Source organism: Pantherophis guttatus, chromosome 4 (assembly GCF_059756535.1).
Source record: "Pantherophis guttatus breed Tessera chromosome 4, ASM5975653v1, whole genome shotgun sequence".
In the NCBI taxonomy this organism is placed as follows: Eukaryota; Metazoa; Chordata; class Lepidosauria; order Squamata; family Colubridae; genus Pantherophis; species Pantherophis guttatus.
Window position 1 is genome coordinate 86,537,217 of NC_142066.1, and position 21,812 is coordinate 86,559,028.

Genomic DNA, 21,812 nt, shown 5'->3' on the forward strand with positions numbered 1-21,812 from the left:
TGTTGCTGATATATTGCCTTAATAGATTGTATAAAGTACTCTCCAAATTGCATCTTTTCAATTATTTTCAATAAAAAATTCCAGTTCAAGCGATCAAACGCTTTTTCCGCATCTAAAAATATAAGCACCGCAGGGACCTGGTTGTTTTTTCCCAAATACTCCAATATATTAACTATTTGTCTTACATTTCTCTTCATATATCGTCTATTAATAAAACTGGTTTGGTCATTGTGAATCATTTGTTGCATAACTGGCATCAACCTATTTGCCAATATTTTAGTAAAGATCTTGTAATCTGTATTTAACAATGATATAGGCCTATAGTTTTTTGGCTGAGTATGATCTTGATCTTCCTTTGGAATCAGGGATATAAATGCTGTTTTCCAGGAAGGAGGCACTTGTCCTCCAGTTTGTATTTTATTAAATAATTCTTTAAGTGGTTGCACCATTTCTACCTGCAGATTTTTATAATAAACTGCTGTCAACCCATCTGTCCCAGGGGCTTTTCCCACCTTCAATTGTTTAATTGCTAAAATAATTTCCTCCACAGTTATCAGTTGATTCAATCCTTCCCTTTGTTCTTCTGAGATTATGGAGATATTCCCCCTCTGCAAATATTTATCTATATCTATACCTTGAATCTTATCACTAGTATACAACTTGGTATAAAATTCTGAAAATGCTTTTTTAATCATATTTTGCTGGTACACCTCTTTACCCTTATATTCTATTTTCTCTATAGTACGTAGCTTTTGTTTTTTCCTGAGCAAATATGCCAACCATCTGCTTGGTTTATTCGCATTACAAAAGGAGTTATGTTTGGCATATTGTAAATTAGTTGCTACCTGATCTGCCATCAACATATTAAATTGCCCTCACAATAAATTAATTGCTTCTTTTGTTTTCTTATCAGTTGGGTTTAAAATTAATACTTGCTCTTTATTTTTTATTTCTTCTTCTAACTCCTTCCGTTTCCTTTCCTATTTACGTCTATGTTTATTATTCAAATAAATTAAAATACCTCTCATATATGCTTTACTTGCATCCCAAACCATCTTCATAGGTGTACCTTTATGCAAATTCATAACAAAAAATTCTTTCATAAATTGTTTACATTCTTTCACATTTTCCTCATATCTAAACAAATTTTCATTCAGCCTCCAGGACTTCCTGGGTGCCTTTTCATATTCTAATACTATCCACACCAGACTATGATCTCTTAATGTTCTTGGACATATCTTCGTTTTCTTCATCCTAGAAAGGAATTCATTAGAAATTAATATAAAATCAATCCTGGAAAATGACTGATGTCTGTCAGAGAAGAAAGTAAAATCTTTCTCTTCTCCATTCCTCTCATGCCAAATATCTCTCAGCTCCATATCCTCCATCATATCAAAAAAAGATTTAGGCAATCTAGTACATGTTTGAATATTTTGTAGAGATCTTTTTTTATCCTTTTTAATATCCAAAACTCCATTCCAGTCTCCCATCATTATATATGTTTTATAATTCCACTGTATTAATTTAGCATGTAAAATCTTATAAAAACTTTCTTGTTGCTGATTTGGTGCATATAGTCCAATCAATAATGTTTTTTTCCCTTCTATTAAGATTTCAATTGCAATATATCTTCCTTGTGGGTCTGCTTCAATTAATTTAGCAATTAAACCTTTTTTTAGGTATATAACTATACCATTTTTCTTCTCCGGTGCAGATGCTATAAAATGTGTCCCCAATCTTGCATTTGTTAAATATTTTTGATCTTGCATTCTAATATGTGTCTCTTGTAGGCATATAATGTCATTTTTGTACTGCTTCAGATAATGAAATATTTTCCTCCTCTTTTGCGGTGAATTTAATCCATTGACATTCCAAGTTAGAAATTTACTTGCCATATTTGGCACTTTGAAGCTTCTCAAGCATTAGCTGAAGGTCATCTCTCACTTTGATCTTCGGCCTAGCTCCTCCCACTGCTTCTGACTTTGTGGTTTCTTGTGCTTTGATCTGGGCTTGCTGCACCTTTAATTCCTCTTGGCGTTTCTTTGCTGCTCGAGTCTGCCTTTGATCCCTCGGCTCCTCTACTTTGCCAAATAGCTCCATATCTTGGGCAGAGCTCGTAAATTGTGGTAAATCTTCTTCAACAATTAAAGCCCCTCCTTGAGCCTCTGCCAGAGCCTGGGTAATTTCTTTCACTCCCATTCTTGTTTCCTCTATTTCCTTTCTTCTTCTGGTTTCTAGAGAAGAGGAACCTCCAACCCTCAATACATTAAAATAGAAATCCCTTGCTTTCCATAATGTATTAAGACGGAATCTCTGTCCTGAATAATCCACCACCAATCCAGTTGGGATCTCCCATCTATACTGTATCTGATGTTTTCTGAGTTCATCCACCACAAAAGCATAGTCCTTCCTTGCTCTCAACATTTTGGGAGGAATTTCTTTTAGTGTTAGTTTATTTTTGTAGGAAGCCTGCAATATCATATTTCTTAGCCTTCTTGTTGTGAAGTAGATTAAAATATCTCTTGGTAAATTTCTCTGCCTGGCCACCCATGAATTAACGCGATAAATTTTATCCGTTTGCCAATCCAGATCCTCCTTTCTTTCTTGAGTTATCTGTGCAAAGACTTCTGCAAAGATCTCTCTCAAATTCTCTTGGTTTTTTCTTTCAGGCCTCTTACTCTTATAGCAAATTCCATCGATCTATATTACATCATCATCACCTCTAAGTCCGCTTTTTCTATCCGAGTCTGAACTTCTCCCATTTTATTCTCCAAATTCACGTTTGATTGATTAACTTCCTCTAGTCTTTCATCTAACCCTTCAATATGACTTGCCAAACCTTTAAATGCAAAAATAATGTCTTCTCTAATTGCCTTATTTCGAGCTTGAATTTCATCCTTGATTTCTGTCACTTCTAGAGTTACTTCATCCATTTTATCAGTCACCACTTTTATTTTTTCATCAAGAACAGAAGTAATTTTTTCTTCTAAACAGAAGGCTTGCAGCTTTAAGGCTTGCTGCAAGGCTTCCAGGGTTAAAACTTGTGGTTGTGCTGGAGCTGTCAAAGATTGCAGTTTAGGTGGTGGAATAGGGGAGCTCACAGTAAGGAGGAACTCCAATTGCAAGTATTAAACTTTAACTCCTGTGTATTGAATACTTCCTTCTTGATTGCTGTGGGAAGAAAGTGAAAGGAAATGGCGCCAAGCCTTAATTGGGTGTGGTAATGAAAGTTAACTTCAAAGTACTCATCTGCGCTGACAGTTTCTGCTGCCAATAAAAGGAACTTGTCTCAAAAGAAAGAAGAATTAAATTGGACTGTAGAGAAATTTAAATTTACTGAGGACTGAAACTAATTGGAAATTGAGTTAATTTCTGGGAGTGGTTGCTGTAAAAGTTTTAATTTGGAACTGAAAATTTGAAAATGGCTTCTAAGCAAATAAAGATAAACAGTTCTTAAAAACAGAATAAATAAACCATGATCACATTAGACCATGTAAAAGATCAAGTAGAAAATACAAAACAGCAGTAGGTAATAAATAGTAGCAAGTTCACGCTGGTAACAGGTCACGATGGTGGCATGTCCACACTGACTACATTCAAGCTCTCCTTAAATACAGTTACTACAGAGCTTATCCAATCAGGATACAATGACTCAGCATTACAATGTGTTAGAAACTGGATCTAGCCCAATAACTCAAAGACATAGCCCAATTCTTTTCAGTAGTTTTATTGTTGATCAGTTGGTACTGGAGGTCACTGACCTTGTACCTTTCTCTTTCAGGTATACATCTGGAATGTGCTGTGGACCATGCGGTTGGACCTTTTGTACCCAGGAGGAGGGGTTAAGAGGTAAGGAGTGGTTATGAGGATTATGGGATATGTGGTTAGTTAACCCTTGAGGGTCCGGGGGATCAGGGAGACATGGCAGTTAGGCATTTTATCATGACAAAACCCCCTCTAAATGCCTAACTGGGTACCTGAGGCGGTGTTAGCATACATACAGAGAATACACTGGTACAGGCATGAATTATAAGCAAACACGCATTTTTGACATGAGGTAAGCATGTTGTTTATGTGGTAGGGGTTTAGTGAGAATATCTGCTGTTTGCTCCTCTGTGTCACAGTGCACTGCCCTAATGAAGCCTATCTCTGAAAACTGCCTGACGTGTTTGTATTTAATGTCAATGTGCCTAGAACGCTGACCTATGGCATCGGCCCTAGAGATTTCTATCGCTGCCTTGTTGTCTTCGTGGATAACTATTGGATATGAGGGTTCAGCCCAGATGTCGCAGAGCAGGTCATCGAACCATACTAAATTGTTTGCGGCCTTTGATAGGCAAACAAATTCTGCTTCCGTGGTTGATGTGGCCACCAGTTTTTGCTTTCCAGTGTACCAGTGGATGGGGCAATTGTTGAGTAGTAGCACGTAGCCTGAGGTGCTTTTTCTGCACTCTATGTCCCCAGCCCAGTCGGCGTCAGCATAGCAGGTCAGCTTTGGTTCCTTGGATGTTTCTGGTTCTAGGCAGAGTAGGGCATCTGCACTAAATTTTAAGTATCTAAGTAGTCTTTTGATGGCGTTCCAGTGTGTTACCGTAGGTTTGCTTACATGTCTGGACAGCAGGTTGACGGCCAAGGCGATGTCGGGCCTGGTCCAGTTGGATATGTACAGCAGTGACCCTATCGTTGATCTATATAGTTTGTTGTCTGTGAAGGGTTCAGATTCCTCATACATGGTTTTCAGGAACTCGGGTTGCATGGGGGTCTCGCTGGGTTTTGCTTCGGACATGTTGCATTTGGACAGCAGCTCGATGATCTTTTCTCTCTGGGAGAGTCGGAAGCCCTTGTTGGTTTTTATCACTTGGACCCCTAGGTATCTGTCAATCTTTCCAAGTGACTTTAAGGAGAAGTGGCTACCTAGGTCGGTGGCGAACTTGTCACACCTGTCCTTGTGCTTGCTGATGTACAAGATGTCGTCCACGTAAACGAGCACACCTTCGAATGAGTCGTTTTCTCTCCTCGTAAAGAAGCATTTGTCAGCTGAGGTGGCCTCGAAGCCCATGGATCTGAGGGCCTTGGCCAAGCAGTCGTACCACCTTTTGCCCGACTGCTTGAGCCCGTACAGGCTTTTATTCAGCAGCCAGGTTTGGTTCTTGTCTTTGTTGTACCCAGGCGGGGCTTTGACGTATATTTCCTTATCCAGCTCGGCGTGCAAGTATGCTGTTTGTACGTCGAATTGGAAGACCTCCAAGCCCAGGATGGTGGCCACCACCAGGGCGCTCTTGACGCTCTCTGCCCTGACGGTTGGCGAGTAGGTGTCCGTATAGTCTTCGGGGTATCTTTGGGCGAAACCCTGCGCGACTAGTCTTGCCTTGTATAGGACCTTGTTGTCCTCTAATGTTTTAACCCTGAACACCCATTTGGTTCCTATTGGTTTTTTGTCCTCTGGAACTTGGGCAGGTGAGTATACCTGAAGGTCCTTTAGGCTTTCCATCTCCTTCTCCATGGCAAGCATCCATTTTTCTTTCTCCTCCCGGGGGAGCCCGAGGATGTCTTCGTATGAGCTGGGCGTGAAATGGGTGTTGTGGATGGTCATAACGTAGTCCTCTAGCTTCTTTGGTAGCTTGTTTCTGGTTTCTCTGATTGGCCTACTGGGGGTTGGCTCGGTCTCCTGCATGATGTCTGCCTCTTTGTCCGTCAGGTCATCTATCTTCAGTGAAGGGTGCCCTTCTTTCCAACCTTTGACGCTTGTCTTGCGATGGTTGGCCTTGTGCCCTGTGACCTCTCTGACCTCCCTTTCCTCTTGGCCATGCTCGAACGTGACTCTATTGGCTGGGATGTCGTTGGAGTGTACCCTCGACCAGTTTGCGTTTTCGTGGAAACTGGCTGATCTGGAGACCACAAAACGGTTATTGTTGTCGACAAATCTGTAGCCCTTTGTGCCCGGTTCGTAACCCACGAACCTTAACCTTTTTGATAATTTTTCCCCTTTTCTTCTTAGCTGTCTGGGAATGTGGACATCAGCTGGGGCGCCGAATATGTGTAAATGTGCGATGTTGGGCTTTCTGTTGTATAGCATCTCGTATGGTGTCTTATTGATAGAGCTTGACCACAGTCTATTCAGGGTGTAATTAGCGTAGTGTATTGCCTCTGACCAGAAATGCTGCCCCATCCCAGCATCCTCCAGGGCGCATCTCATCATGGTTTGCAACACTCCGTTCTTTCTCTCTGAGACTCCATTTTGAAAGGGAGAGAAAGGTGAAGAGGTGTAATGCGCTATGCCCTGCTCCCTCAGCCACCTTGTGAATTCTTTGGCCATGAATTCTGACCCCCTATCAGTCATTATCTGCCTTATTTTCATGTTATGTTGCATATCTACTCTTCTGTGGAATTCCTTAAACCTTTGGAACACTTCGTTTTTGTGTCTGAGGGAGTAGACATATCCGTATCTGGTGTAGTCATCTACAATCGTGAGGAAGAATCGCTTCCTATGTCCTACAGAGGGTTTCATTGGCCCTACCAAGTCCATATGCACCAATTGGAAGGGGTATTCCGTGGTTCGTTTGGATCCCCTGGGGATGGCCTTAACCTTGATCTTGGAACGCTTACAAACTGAACACTCTAAGTAGTTTTCACAGTTCTTTACTTTGAGACCTTCGGTACATTCCGTCATTTTCTTTACAATGGGGAAGCTTATGTGTCCCAGTCTCCTGTGTAGGAGGTGGGCGCAGTTATCATGTAATGGTTTGCTGATAGATACAGACTTGTTTGTCTTCTCATGGCTACACCCTGCCTCCTGCTGCACCCCCTCTGTTTCTGGATACTTATCTACCTCGTGGTTTGTGCTGGCATCAATGCCTTCTTCCTCCCTTGCGTTGGGTGTGAAGTAGGGAAGCCCCTCGTGTATGGTTACCTTTCCTATCTCTTTCCCTTGCTTGATCAAGTGTGCCTTTCCATCTTTAAATTTTATTTCTATATTTGTGTCTCGTGTCAGCTTTGTGATGGCTAGCACGTTGTGGGGGATTTCTGGTACGTACAGTACTCCTTTTAGGTCGCCTACCTGTGTGATGTGTACGTTTCCCTTTCCCACTACTTTGACCTTGCTTTGGTTTGCTACCTTTACTTCTGAGTCTATTTCTGTGAGTGAATCTAGCAGCTCTGGGTTACAAGTAGTGTGACTTGTGGCCCCTGAATCCAGGAGCCATGTGTTTCTCTCTGCCTTATGTTTGTCATTTGGGTCATCGTGCCTGATCCCATACATGGAGCCAGAGTTACTGTCCCTGGAGTGGTCTCTGCGCTCATGGTGTTTCCTGGGGTTGGGTGACCACCCTCGCCCTCTTTCCTTTGGGTGCCTGCGTTCGGGTGACCTTCCCCCTCTACTGTCGTGCTGTCCCCTATCCCTATGGTTCCTGGGGCAATCCTTCTTTAAGTGGTTCCTTGATCCACAAGAATAACATTCTGAGGTATCCCTGGCCCTATCCTGGAAATCCACCCTTTTTGTGGGTCTAGGGTCCCCTTTGGCTAGTTGGCGTTCCCTCCTCAGAGTGTCCTCTGCAACGAGCTGACTGGTCAGTGCGCTTAGTGTGAGGTATTGCAAGTTGAGGCTATTTAGTTGGGTCATGAAGATGTCCCAGCTGCTATCAAGAGAGTTTATGATTATGCTTATCATGCTCTCTTCAGTGATGATTTCCCCCCTCTGCATGAGTTCTGCCCTTGCAGCATTCATCTTTAAGATGTGCTCACTCATGGGGACCCCTGCCTTATGCTTGGTAGAGTGGAACTCCCTAGATAGTCTAGTGGTGGTGGCTCTGCTTTGACTATAAAACAGGTTACATAGTTTTTGCATAATATCATAAACAGTTAGATTGTCCTCAATAGATGGATACATAGCAGATGGAATGGAGGTTAACATGATACAAAATGCCCTGTGATGAATGCAGTCAATTTCCAATGACCAGGGCTTTTGGGGAGGTTTGTTAGCTAGGAACAGTGCATTCTCTCTCATGAGAGCAACCCTTAATTGTTGGCTCCATTCTATAATATTACCCCCATCTAACTGCAGTTTTGGCAAATTGGCATAATTTGCCCCAGAAATGTTAGTAAGGTTACTTACTGGGGGGAGCTGTCCATGGTCCAAGTTGTGATTAAACTCACAATAAGGCTTTGGGATGTCTGTGGCCATTCTGTACTTGCTTGGATCTATGCAATTTGCTTCTCTTATTACAGGCAGGTACTGGGCATGCGCGAAGCTCATTCCGCGCTGGAGTCCATCGGGTGAGGTTCCTGTTGCTGGAGCTCCCAGGCCTAGGCCTAGGCCTGTCGGTGGGAGGCTGGACCCGCCCCCGGTGGGTCCGAAGATCCCCCCTGAGGCTGGACACCACTGCTGGACGGCCGGATCCCCGGCGAAGAAGGGGAGAAGGTGAGGGGGCGACGCGGTCGTAAGTCGAGGACTTTCGCGGGTCGGCGGCGCGGCAGCAGCGGAGGTCGTAGGTCGAGGATTCCCTGCACCCAGCGGCTCGGCGGCGATGGCGGCGACGGCGGCTGATCCTCCCTCGTGGTCGCTGGTCCCTGGTCGTGTGGACTGGCCTGATGGGTGTCGTGGCGTTGGTGAGTAGCCGGTTCTTCTTCTCTGCCTCGGGCCTCGCGTTGCCGGTGTAGCGGGTGGTGAGTTCGAATCCTGCGGTTGATTTTTCCTGCAGGTGGGCGGTCTTTTGTGCCGGTTGTTGGTGTGCGCGGTGTTTTTAGTTGGCTGTGACTCGGTTGCCCGGTCTTTGTTGGTTGTCCTGGCCTTCTTGTGCCCTCCAGGATTTCTCTTTGATTTTTTGAGTGCCGCAGGGGGCTCGAAAGCGGAGCCTAGGGCAGCGGTGATGGTCTCGATTGCCTTTTGCAATTCGAGATCGGTAGGCGTTTTTCTTTTTGTTATTGCGATCTCTTCGTGGTCGCTCTCAGAGCTGGGTTCTTCGTAGTCGCTTTCTGAGCTCCCCTCGTCTGTTTCGGGGTTCGGGCATTTTCGCGCCAAGGGATTCAAATCCTGGCTTCCCATTGGCTGGTGCTCGTCCCAAGATGGCCGCCGGGAAGTGGGCACGGAAATGGATTCTGCCGGCTCAGGATCATCGGGTTGGGGTGGCTTACCCTTTTTTGCTGGCTTTTCTTTCTCGGTTGTTTTTGGGGCCTCGATCGCTGCTTCTTGTTGTTCGAAGAGGCTTTGAAGGTCCGCGATGAGGTTTTCTTTGTCGCTGTTTCCCTCCATCAGTTTCAGGATGGAGAGTTTGAATTTTTTCATTTTTTGTGCTGTTTCTTCTTCCGGGGCGGTGATCTCCTTGGATGGCCCCTCTTCATCTGATTGTGAGTCCAGGCTGGAGTCCTGCTCGCTTCCAGCTTCTGTCTCCTCCATGGCTGTGGCTTTGGTGGGAAGCTTCTCAGCCATCTTCTTGGTAAGAGCTCTGGTCTGTGCTCTGTTTGCTTCTTCTGGGTAGGTGTTGGGTTCAGTCATTGTCTGGAGTTGTGGGCAACCGACCTCTGCTACCAATTTGTTAGAAACTGGATCTAGCCCAATAACTCAAAGACATAGCCCAATTCTTTTCAGTAGTTTTATTGTTGATCAGTTGGTACTGGAGGTCACTGACCTTGTACCTTTCTCTTTCAGGTATACATCTGGAATGTGCTGTGGACCATGCGGTTGGACCTTTTGTACCCAGGAGGAGGGGTTAAGAGGTAAGGAGTGGTTATGAGGATTATGGGATATGTGGTTAGTTAACCCTTGAGGGTCCGGGGGATCAGGGAGACATGGCAGTTAGGCATTTTATCATGACACAATGACTCAGCAGTACTTCTTAAAGTCATAAAATACATATTCATCATGTTAGCTTATATATTGCCTGGACAACCTGTTAGGCATGCACCATATCCTAACAGCAGCCACCCCCATGCTTATTAGACATCGTGTGCAACCTGAGTCAATGAGGGCTGCACACCTTCTACGTTGCTCAGCCTCTAAGATGACAGGGACCACAAATGGTTTTATGGCCATACACACCATTGGATCGATGTCACCCTCACTATCACTGGTCTCAAGCCCTCGGTGGAAGGGGACCTCTCCTCCAATGGGATTACTGTGGTCTTCGGTACCTGATGTGTTCCCCAGGACTGTTCTGGTGTGGCTTGGATGATTTTCCCAGCAGAACCCCATTTCGTGCTGCTAGGACCCGGTCTAGTCTTGGTTCCATCTTGGCAGTCCGCAGCTCTGTGGCCTAGTTTTCCGCACCAGAAACATGTCATTACTGGTCTCGCTGGTTGTACCATTGATGTTTGGGGAACCTGAGCCAGAGAAGGTGATACTGGGGTTTGACTAGGTAGCCTGGATATTGAACGTTGGCCCCTGGAACCCCACTCTCTCCATTGGCGATTGTCTCAAAATTCGACATCCAGTTCAATGGCCTCTTGGAACCAAGCTGCCAACTGTGGAGCCAGGACCCTGCATGCACAAGCCTGACGTAAAGTCTTATCTAGTCCCACCTTGAAATGGTGTACAACCAGTCTCTCAGGCCACCCCTGCACTTTACCAGCCAGCCTTCTAAATTCCCTGATGTACTCTGCCAGAGGCCTCCCCCTCTGTTTTATCTTCAGTAGATCTCCCTTGGCCTGTTGTGCTCCAGTAGAATCTTCAAACCTCTCCCGGAGGCCAGATAGGAACAGACATAAATCACCCAACTCAGCCACATGGTCTCTATATAGATCCGCCACCCAGTCTGCTGTCTCCCCTCCCATGACTGTTGTCACTGCAATAATTGTGTCCCACTGGGAGGTGTACAGTCTGCTGTAGTGGTCAAAGTGGTTGAGGACCTGGCCTAGAAACAAAGGCACCTTCTCAGGGCTGCCATCAAATGACACTCACAAAGGCGGTGGGTCCCACCTGCCTATATACAGAGCCTTGCTGGGTTGGTTGGTCAGCTGGGAGGTTGGCCAGTTGGTCCATGAACTCCTGTACCCCAGCACCTGCAGTTCATATTGACATCCTGTCAGCCAAGGGTCCTCTGGGATGGGTTTTTGTGGGAACCCTAAAGCCCCTGGGAGGTCATATGGCCTGCCCCTCCCAGGCAGCCAGGATCAAAGCGGAGGACCTTTTATTCTTTGGGTCCTGGGCGAAGGAGGCAGTCCCATTCCTGGCCTCTGCCACACATTACTTTGGGTCAGCTCTCGGAACCCAGCCACTCCATACATCTCCTGGAGCACTTCAATGGTCTGGTTTCCCAGTGCTGTGGAGTCATTGTCCTCGGAGATTCGTCTCTCTCACCATTGAGTGAAGTGTTGTTCTGAAGGTGCGAGTAGTGGTCCAGGAAGTGGTTGCCCTCCACGGTCTGCTGTCTTGGTGTCCAGCCACGAATCCCTGGAATCACCTTGCTCTGCCTCTACTGCTACTTGCAGCCTTCTGTCCGGTGAGCTCTTCCCACCTGACCTGTCCTTTGACCGTGGCCACAGGCTCTTCTGTAGGAGAAGAGGTCTCGAGCACAGTAGCTTTGGTTGGAGCTACTGACTCTTCAAGGTCAGCTGCCTCTAACCCTGGCACTGTTCCCTCAGCCATTGAAAAGAAATGAGCCCTAACATATCTGTCAGGTTCCAAACAGAAGGAAATAGAAGGAGACAAACCTGGATGGCTGCTACCTTAGTTTAATCACTTCTTGGCACTCACTGACAATCGCAGATGAAAATCTTGTTAGGGCTACTGCCCTGTGCTTCCCTCCACCATTTATCCATTAGTTATCACCACTCACCCAATCATGCACGCTGCTCTCTCCCATGTGACCCGGAAATTGGCTAATGTTTAATTCTTGAGTATTCACAACCAGCATCTAAACAGTTAATCCACTTGTTATTTCTGGCCAATCATGATGATGTCATCCCCCAGCTATTCCCTCCCATCAATCCTATCAGTCCCTGGGAGGCTCAACGCAGGACAAAGCAGATGTTAGGCTGAAATGCGGTTTGTGCGCTCCTCCCCCCAAGAATGGCATTCACATATATGACATTCACATAACATACAACATATACATATCTTATCTCTTTTAAACGTTCTTTCTTTATGGTCTTCTTTCTGTTATTTTATTTTTCCTTCTCAATATCTTCATTTCTTTCTTTTTTCTTTTTTTCCCCCCATTGTCCTTTCCCCCCCCTAAAAAATGTTTTTTAGCTTTAACAATCTTAACTTTATACATTTCTCTACAATTATTATATACATATTTTCATTATATCTTTAATGTTATATATTTCTATATTCTTGTTGTATCAATACATTTTTATTCCGCTCCATACATTTGTTATGTATATATTTTATACTTCTAATTTTCTCCACTGATATTTATTATTCTTTATTTCTCACCTTAAGCCATTTGTACCATTTATTCCATATTCTATAATAATCTATCTCCTCTTTTTCTTTAATTTCTTTAGTTAATCTATCCATTTTAGCACATTCTAAAATCTTATCTATCAATTCTTCCTCAGTTGGAGTTCTTTCCTGTTTCCAATTTTTTGCATATACTATTCATGCTGCTGTTAAGACGTGTAGCATCAAGTATTTTATTTCCTTGGAATATGGTCTTATAAAAATTCCTAACAGGAATGTTTCTGGTTTTCTTTCTATTTGTTGGTCTGTAATTTGTTCTATCCACTTCTTAATATTTGCCCAAAATGTTTTTGCTGCTGGGCATGTCCACCATAGATGGTAATATGTTCCTTGGGATTTCTTGCATTTCCAACATGTTGAGCTATTGTTCGGGTACATCTTTGCAAGTCTTGTCGGTGGCAAATGCCATCTATAAAACATCTTCAATTGGTTTTCCTTGTATGCCGCCGATAATGTTAGTTTTGCATTTACTTGCCACATTGTTTCCCATCTCTTCAGATCTATTGTATAATTAAGGTTTTGTGTCCATTTAATCATTGTATTCTTCACTATCTCTTCCTTCATTTTATATTGTAATAGAAATTTATAAATTTTGCTAATTAGCTTCTCTTCTGATCCAAATATAATTTTGTCTAATTCAAGTTTCTCTCTTTGTGTTTCATATGTTTTTGTGTCTTCCTTATATTTAGATTGGATTTGTGTGTACGTTCACCAATCAATTTCTCTATTTAGGTCCGAATCCAATTCTTGTTTTGGTTTCAATTTTCCTTGTTGTCTATTAGCTCTTTATACCTTATTACTTTATTTAATTCCGATAAATTTGGATGTCTTACTGCTTCTAATGGTGAGAGTCAGGTCGGTATTTTTGTATTATATGTCTTTTGAAATAACTGTGTGTTTTGTATTTTCCATCCCAGAGGAATGTGTGCCAACCCACTTGTATTTCATGCCCTTCAATTGTTAATATTCTATTATTTTTTAGTTCCATCCATTCTTTTAACCAAGTTAAGCCAGCCGCTTGATAATATATTCCCATTCTGGGAGTGCTGTTCCTCCTCTGTCTTTTGTGTCCTGTAATAATTTAGTTTACTTCGTGGGTGCTTCCCCTGCCATATAAATTTGGATGTTATTTTATTCAATGTTTCAAAAAACTTTTTTTCCAATTTTATTGGTATGACCTGAAATAAAAATAAAAGTTTTGGTAAAATATTCATTTTAATGGTGGAGATCCTTCCCATTAATGATATCCGTAAATTTCTCCAATTATCTAAATCTTTCTTTATCTGTGTTAGTAATTTATCGTAATTGTCTTCTTTAATTGATGAACCTCTTGCTGATAACAAATCCCTAGATATTTTATTTTCTTAGTTGTTTGAATTTGTATAATGTTTTCCAACTCTTTTTCCTGTTCCTTTGTGAGTTTTTTTGTTATTAATTTTGATTTGTTTTTATTAATCTTTAGTCCTGTCACTTCTCCGAATTCTTCCAATTTCTTAAACAGTTTTTGTGCTGACTCTAGTGGTTCTTCTACTATAAACATGAGATTGTCGGCAAAGGACTGAACTTATATTCTTTTTTCCTTATCCTTAACCCTTTAATTTCTTGGTCTTCCCTGACCATTTTTAAAAGGATCTCCAACATTAAAATATACAATAGTGGAGAGAGTGGACATCTTTGCCTAACCCCTTTTGTTATGCCAAATTGATCTGTGGTGTCATCGTTCATAATTACTCTTGCCGTTTGTTTTGTATAGATTTCCCCTATGACTATTTTTAAATTTTGTTCCGAATTGCATAAATTTTAATTGCCCCATTAAAAATTTCTAATTTAGATTATCGAATGCTTTTTGGGCATCAAGGAAAACCAGTAAAGCTTGTCCTGATTCAAATTCAAATTTAGTTATCGGTCCATTTAATATTTCTCTTTGTTCTTCTGTGATTATTGCCATTTCTGATCTTTCTATATATTGTTTTATTTTTTCCTCCTCTATTTCTTCTTGTTTGTATAAATTTGAAAAGAATGTCTGAATAATTTCTTTTTTACCTTCTCTTCTATATTGAATTACCCCTTTTTCGTCTCTGAGTTGGTATATCATTCTTTTATCTTTTTCTTTTTTCAGTTTATATGCCAACCATTTGCCTGTTTTGTTTGCAAATTCAAAATAGTTTTGTTTTGCCATCTTTATTTTCTGAGCTATTTCTTTTTGATTTATCAGATTTATTTTATGTTTGATTATATTCCATTCCTCTCTTACTTTTTTGTTTTGGGGATCTTTTTGTAATTTGTATTCTGAGTTTTTTAATTCTTCATATAATTTATCTTGCTATTGTCTCCTTTCTTTATTTTTCTTCCCTATATATGCAATCATCAATCTGCGTATATATGCTTTTGTTGTATCTCAAATATTTTGTAGAGAAGTATCCTGTCTTTTGTTTATCTTTAAAAACAATTCTAATTCTTTTTCCAGCATTTGTTTAAACCTTTTTTCTTTACATATATTTTGGTTCATTGTCCATCTCCTAAATCTTTTTTTCCCCTTCCAATTTATAAATATTGGGTTATGATCTGCCCATTCGTTTACTCCTATTTCTATTGTTTCTATCCCTGTCCTGATATCCGCAGTCATCCAGGCCATATCAATTCTAGACCAGGATTGGTGTGGATGGGAGTAAAATGTATATTGATTCTCATCTTCATGCTTCTCCCTCCAAACATCTCTTGGGTTTATTTCTGCGGCCATATTAAAAAATTCTTTTGGTAGTGTTTTTTTCTTTTTTTTATTTTTCTTACTACTTTTATATCATTTATCTTTTATCTTTTGGCTGTTCACCGCCCTGAGTCCTTCGGGAGAAGGGCGGTGTAGAAATTTAATAAAATAAAATAAAATAAATAAATAGTCTTTTTTGGCATCTACTATAGTGTTGTAATCTCCAATTAGACAGATATTTTCATATTCTAATTCTATTATTTTATTATGTATTCCTTTAAAAAATTCATGTTGATTTTAATTAGGGGCATATATTACTATTAATGGTGATTTTTTTCCCTTTCTATTTCTAATTTGACCATCACAGTTCTTCTTTCCTCGTCTGCATAAATTAGTTTTGATTTTATCCTTTCTTTTACATAGACCGCTACTCCTCTCTCTCTTTTTTTTTGTATCAAAAATGTATATAGTTTTCCTAATTTTGGGTTTTCTAATAGTTTTTGGTATCCTCTTTTGATATGTACCTCTTGAAGGCATATCACATCTGCTTCTGATTTTTGTAATTTTGTGAATGTTTGCATTCTTTTCTTCAGTACATTAATCCATTTATGTTTACCGAGAGAAGTTTAATTGCCTCTTCCATTGCCTAATGTAATTGTTTTTTGGTGTGTCTTGTCTCCATCTGCCTTTTTGCTTTCACGCCTTCTCTTTCCTCTCGTTCTTTTTTCTGACTCTTTCTTACTTCTCTTTCCTACTCCATTTCTTCTATTTGCTTTTCTTCCTGGCTTTTACTCTCTGTTTCTTCTTTGCTTTCCTGTTCCTCTTCCTGTGTAAAATGTAAGTTATTGAATTCTCTTGCTTTCTCTACTGTGTCTACTTCGTACTTTTTGTCTTGCCATGTGATTAGAATCCCATCTGCTGCAGCCATCTAAACATTCTTTTATATCTAATCAATTGGGTTGTTAAGAACTGGTATTGTTGGCATTGGTTTCTAATTCCTCATGGTATTTGTTTTAAAATTATAATTTCTTTACCCTTATATGTCAAAGTTTCTTCTCTTGATTTCTTATATACTTCATCTCTAATTGTTCATTTTGAAAATCTGACATGAACTTCTCTCGCCAATCGATGTCTTCTTATGTAATTAGTGTGTACCTGGTAGATTTTGTCCATCTGTCCTTTTATTTCTGACTTGTCTTTCTGTATTATTTGTGACACTATCTCTGCCATTTTTTCTCCCAGGTCTTCATCTTTTTCTTCTATTATATTTTGAAAGTGCAAGAAATATGAGGCTTTCCAGCATTGCTATTGAGTCAGACAATTCCTTGTTTACTTGGAAAGATTTTTACTCCATTGTCTCAACTTTTATCTCTACTTGATCTATTTTTGTTTCCATTTTTTAAATTCTTTGTTCATTTTCTGTTATTGATTGTTGGAATCCCCAATTTTATCATTCATATTTTTGTCCTCTTTTACTTCTCCTATTTCATTTTTAATTTCTGTATGAAACATTTCCATTTCTTCATGATTATCCGCCATTTTTTCTTGTTTTTTTAATAGAGCTTCTTGAATCATCTGAAACATGTTTTGCATAGTATTTAATGTCATTTCCAGCTTTTCTTTTTCTTTTCCTATCATATTATCTATTTTTCTTTGCTGTAATGGTGATGCCACTGTTGTTGTAGGATTTGTAATTGGTTTTTTCCCCTGTTTTCACTATAGTGATTATAGTTGACATTTTTAAAGCTCATGTGAAGTTTTCCCACACTAACATACATTGATCTTTAATTCTTGTTCTCTCTCTCTCTCTCTCTCTCTCTCTCTCTCTCTCTCTCTCCCTCCCTCCCTCCCACCCTCCATCCCTCCCTCCCTCTCTCTCTCTCTCTCTCGATATACTTATTTCTATACCTTTTACTTATTCAAAAACAGTTTTAGATACACACACCTTTACTTATATTTATATACGTTTCAACTTACTCTAAATTTATCTATTATGATAACACTATATAACACTATAACAATATAATCAATTATTACTTTGTATGTTATCAATTATTACTTTACAATATTTTTAATCAGGGTATTGTGTTTAATTTATTTTTCTTCTGCTTTTATATTCTGTAATTTAATCATACAATAATTAATTATAAAATTAATAGATATTTTTTCTTACTTTACTGCTTATGTATATCTATTGTATATGAAAAGTATATATTTTATTATTCCTTTGGTGCTTCTTTGTCAGTCTTTCTCTTCTTTAATTTTACTTCTAGTGCTTTTCTGTTATGCTATTGCATCAGGTTTTTTTTCCAAGTCTTTATCTCCGCCCTCAAGTCCGTTTGTATATCTCACATCCTTCCTTCTTCTTAGTTTTATGTCTCCATTCTATATAGTCTATACAGTCACCAGTCAAAATTTAAGTTCCATGAAATTTCAAAATTAAAATTTTTAATTTCTTCTTTAACTTGTAAAATACTCCGTATTTCACCTATTTCCTTTCCTTTCATCCCAGGGGTTCTATCTCCTCCACTAGTCCTCTTCTTCTTCTTCCATTATTTCACTCTCTGGGGGTCTCCTTCACTCACACTAACCTCTTTTTCCATTTTGTGCAGTGCTCCCCCCAAATTCGTTGCCACTTGTTGGATCTGTGTTATCTGTCTCTTTAGCGTCTTCCTCTTTCCCATGCTTTCGATCCTCTAATTTGTTTCAATCTTCTTCCTCTGTGTCTTTGCCACTAGAAACTGTTTATTATCCACTCTTTGCTTCCTCTCTATATGGCCGCTATCGCTCCTATCCCATCTTGCTGGCAGGCTTCCTCTCCACCAATTTTAATGGGATTAATCCTTTATCCCCCCCGAGCAATAGCGTGTCAACCAGTGGCTTCAGATCTTCCCCTTTTGTAACCCGATCTCTACGGGATTGAGATTGCCTTTTAAAGGCTCCTGATGCAGAGATTTTGGGTTTTGGTTATGGCTCTCCACTTCCTCACCCATTCCACAATGACGACACCACGGAAGTCAGGGACTGCCTCTGTCTTGGTGAGTCTGCTTCCTTCCTTCTCAGCTGGTTCAGACATCTCCCTCCCCCTAGTCAGGATGCAGTGAGAGAGCCTGCAGGCAGGTGTCACTTCTGCTTTTGAGTGCACTCTCCTCACTTTGCCAAGCAATTCAACAAGGGAAGTGTGCTACCTCTGGCTGCAAAAGCTCCTTTGGTTTTTGAGCAAAGAGTTGCACATAACTGGAGGGCAGGCAGAAGCAAGACAAGCCCAGCCTGTGATTCCATGACCCAAGCCCTGTGGTGTGCAAGGCATGAGAGATGGCTCCCCTTCCTGATGCAAAGATCAACCCTGCCAGCCAGCTGCCCCCCATTTCTGTTCTGCTCCATTCCTTCCTCTGACTTCTTTAAGAGTCTCCTGCCTGAGCAGGGGGTTGGACTAGAAGACCTCTGTAGTCCCTTCCAACTCTGTAATTCTGTGCTCTCCGCTTCTGCCTCCACTTCAAACTATGTCCTCCAGTGGGTGAAATCAAGAGAGACCCTACCTGGAGATTGATGATACTGCATAATGGGGACTTCTGATTGATTCTGCTTCTTCTGGCTACTCTCAACACTGACTTTGTGAGAAGGAAACCCTTTTTTAACCCTTTCTCCTCCACTCCACTGAAGATGTTACCCTGCCTGGGAACAAAACCTTCAGAAAGCAACCCACAAGTTGGGAGAACGAACTTTCACCCTCCAAACTCTTTATCTTCCACCCAGTCCAGATTCACCAATTCAACTTCTGGGGCTGAGAAGACAGAGAAGGCTTGCAGGATGGCTTTTTTTGAATTCAAGGAGATTCTCTGCCTCGATTGGGACAGAAGAATTATATTATTTGGACTGCAAAGGTGGAGTGTTTCCTGAAGGCTAAGGAGCTCTGGGATATTGTTGTTAATCCACCCCAGGGGCCATTACCAGTTGCAGATCAGAGGCAGCATGATAAGGCACTGGCCTACATCATCTTAAATTTAGAAGATGAACAATTCTTGAATGTAGCTGATTTAAAGACCGCAAAGGAGGTCTGGCTGAAATTAAGAACTGTGCATGTGAGTGCATCAGCATGCAATATTGTGCAATTATCAAGACAATTATACAGAGCCTGGCTGCAGCCACATGAGAATGTGGAGAAGCATTTGATGCAAATACAAACTTTATTTATTGAATTGGAACAGCGTGGAATGAAGATCCCAAAATCACAGAAGGTACTGCTAGTGTTAAATAGTTTTGATGAAATGTATGTATTGGAATGTTGGAAAAGGAAAAAAAAATACAATAAAAACATTATTAAAAAAAAGAAATGTGGGGCATTGTTTCAGCTGTTTTTGAGTGCAAACCAGAGCAGGACTTGTGTATGGAGGCCCTAAAAGCCTGTTTAATTTCTGAGGAGCAGAAATGCCATTTTAGAAAAAGCCATGAGGAGAAATTCCTAAAGTGTGGGCCCAAGGAGCAGAGAGAAAAATATAACAGACTTGCTGTCTGCAGAGACCAGAGTAACAGACAAGATGTCTGCAAAGAGAAAAGTAGTACAAGAGACCAGAATACAGCCCAGCAAAGATTTTCTAAGCAGAAAGACCAGGAACAATGGCAGTGTTTCTTCTGTGGTGAAAAGACACATTTGAAGAAAAACTGTTTGCAAAGGAAAAACTATTTGCAACAGAGAAACTATTTGCAAGACAGAAATTGTTTGCAAGGAAGAAAATCAACTGATGGACAAGTTGCTGTGGCAAAAGTTAGCTATTGTAATAGCAGAGACAAATGGTTAATAGACAATGAGGCTATTCAAACAATTGTTAATAATTCTAAATTGTTTTTCAGACTGGATCCAGCTGGTGGAGATGCAGTAGTCTTAGCTAATGGCCAGAAAGCTAAAATCACTGGAAAAGGCAGTGTAATAATTCTATGTTTGGAGGAAAAGTTTGGTAACATATTATGTGTTCCAGAAATGGAGCATAATTTGCTGAGTGTCTCTAGTTTAGACAAGCAAGGGTTTGAGACCACATTTGTAAATGGGAAGTGTCTTATAAAGAGAAATGGAAGTGTATCTGCACAGGGCATAAAACAGGATAATCTTTATGTGTTGCAGTGTGAGAGAAAAATTCCCTCACAGTTGCTGTGCCTATTAATGGTCTTTGGCTTAGACAATTAAATAAGCCAATCAGAGAGCAGCTCCTAGATTTGAATCTCGCAGGCTTTTCTATGCCCTCCCCTAACTGCCACTGTGACAGTATAAAAGGAGATGCTTGCCAGCAGACATTCTCTTCGGGATCAGAGGCAGAGCTGAAGTCACTAAAGTCTCTTCCTTCTGAGGAAGAAAAGCCCAAATTCCAATCGCATAGAGCGATTGCATCAGAGAGTTGACAGGACACTTAACAAAGAGAATGACATCTAATATTCCTTTTAAATAGACCTTGTTTTATTTTATATAAATAAAAACAGTTTAGTGTAAACTGCTCGTGAGGCTCATTTGTTCTAGTAGATTGTAAAAGAGATAAGGTTACAGTCCATCGAGGCCCCCTCCATCACAATTGGTAGCAGAGGATGGTTCTAAACCATATCACAATCTATTAAACAAAAATGTCCACTCTCAAGCCAACGCGAAAGGCAAGGATCGTAACCCAAGCCTTCACTAGGTGCATGGTGCCCCAATGCCGACCAATGGAACCTGGGGCCAGGGTGACTTCGGCTGAAGTGCCCCAGGCATCAATCGCACAGGAGACCAGAGGGATGACAGGTCCCTAAGCGAGTGTCCCAGTTCGCGAACTACTCACCGCCGCGAGTGAGCGCCCTCCACCCGCAAAAGCCGAGACCAGAAGGATTCCCCTTCTGGCCTCAACCATGAACCCAGCAGAGAGGGACGAGATGAGGTCGGCAATACTTCAAGCGTTTGGCTTGCCAGCGGCAATTGAAGACCCAGTTGCCGACCTCACCGCCCTGCTATGGATCACAGCCACGGCAACAGCGGCGAGGGACAGGACTGAGATCCAGGACAGTGCTGGATCGCTAAGACCCAACCAGTCCTGCCCTGCAACCCCTTTTACTGCTAGTGAGGAGAAGGCGGGAAACTACAAACTGTCACCCTCAAGTTTCCTGCCAAAAAGCATGGCGCCCGGCCAGCTCCTAATTCAGGATGGCCAACTCAAAATGGTGCCACCTGTCACCCTGTCAGCTACCGGCGGCCCGCAATGGTGAGCGGGCACCAGCATCGAGGCCACCCACTTGGCAGCTCATACCGCAGCAGTGGCCCAAAGCGACCAGCCAGCTGAAGAGCTAGCTTTCCCAGCAGCAGTGGCACCACTGGCCCCAGCTATGCCAAGCATGCCACTAGCACCAGCCAAATGGGCCCGTGCCCAGGTGACCAGCCCGGTTGCGGCAGCCCAAGCAACAAAATCGAGAAGCTCGCCTACTGAGCTTGAGATCATAAATGCGATTGAGATACTGACAGCAGCCTTCGGGGCCACTTTCTAGCTCCCTCCCACTTACCATGTGACAGCGGCTTGCCCGACACCCTTTTGATGGCTGCAGCCTGCTCCTTACATGTTTCCAAGATGGCGGACTCTCCTGCGGCATCTCCAGCCTTCGGAGCCATTTCTGGGACTACTCTAGCTGAGGCTGAGGTCCCAGAGGCAAGCCCAAGGCCTTCTACAGAGGAGCAGCTGAAGAGCTCCTCAC

General features: G+C 41.8%; 1 protein-coding gene across 1 annotated transcript; it reads right to left on the bottom strand.

Moving 5' to 3' along the window:
• Positions 1-1,884: 1,884 nt before the first annotated feature.
• LOC148114211 (uncharacterized) lies at positions 1,885-10,186 on the bottom strand. The gene is made up of 4 exons (XM_087893671.1): positions 9,979-10,186; positions 2,754-3,058; positions 2,250-2,649; positions 1,885-2,192 (listed from the first exon to the last, which is right to left on the bottom strand). The coding sequence occupies exons 1-4, from the start codon at positions 10,184-10,186 to the stop codon at positions 1,885-1,887; spliced, it is 1,221 nt and encodes a 406-aa protein (XP_087749797.1).
• Between the last annotated feature and the right edge of the window lie 11,626 nt (positions 10,187-21,812).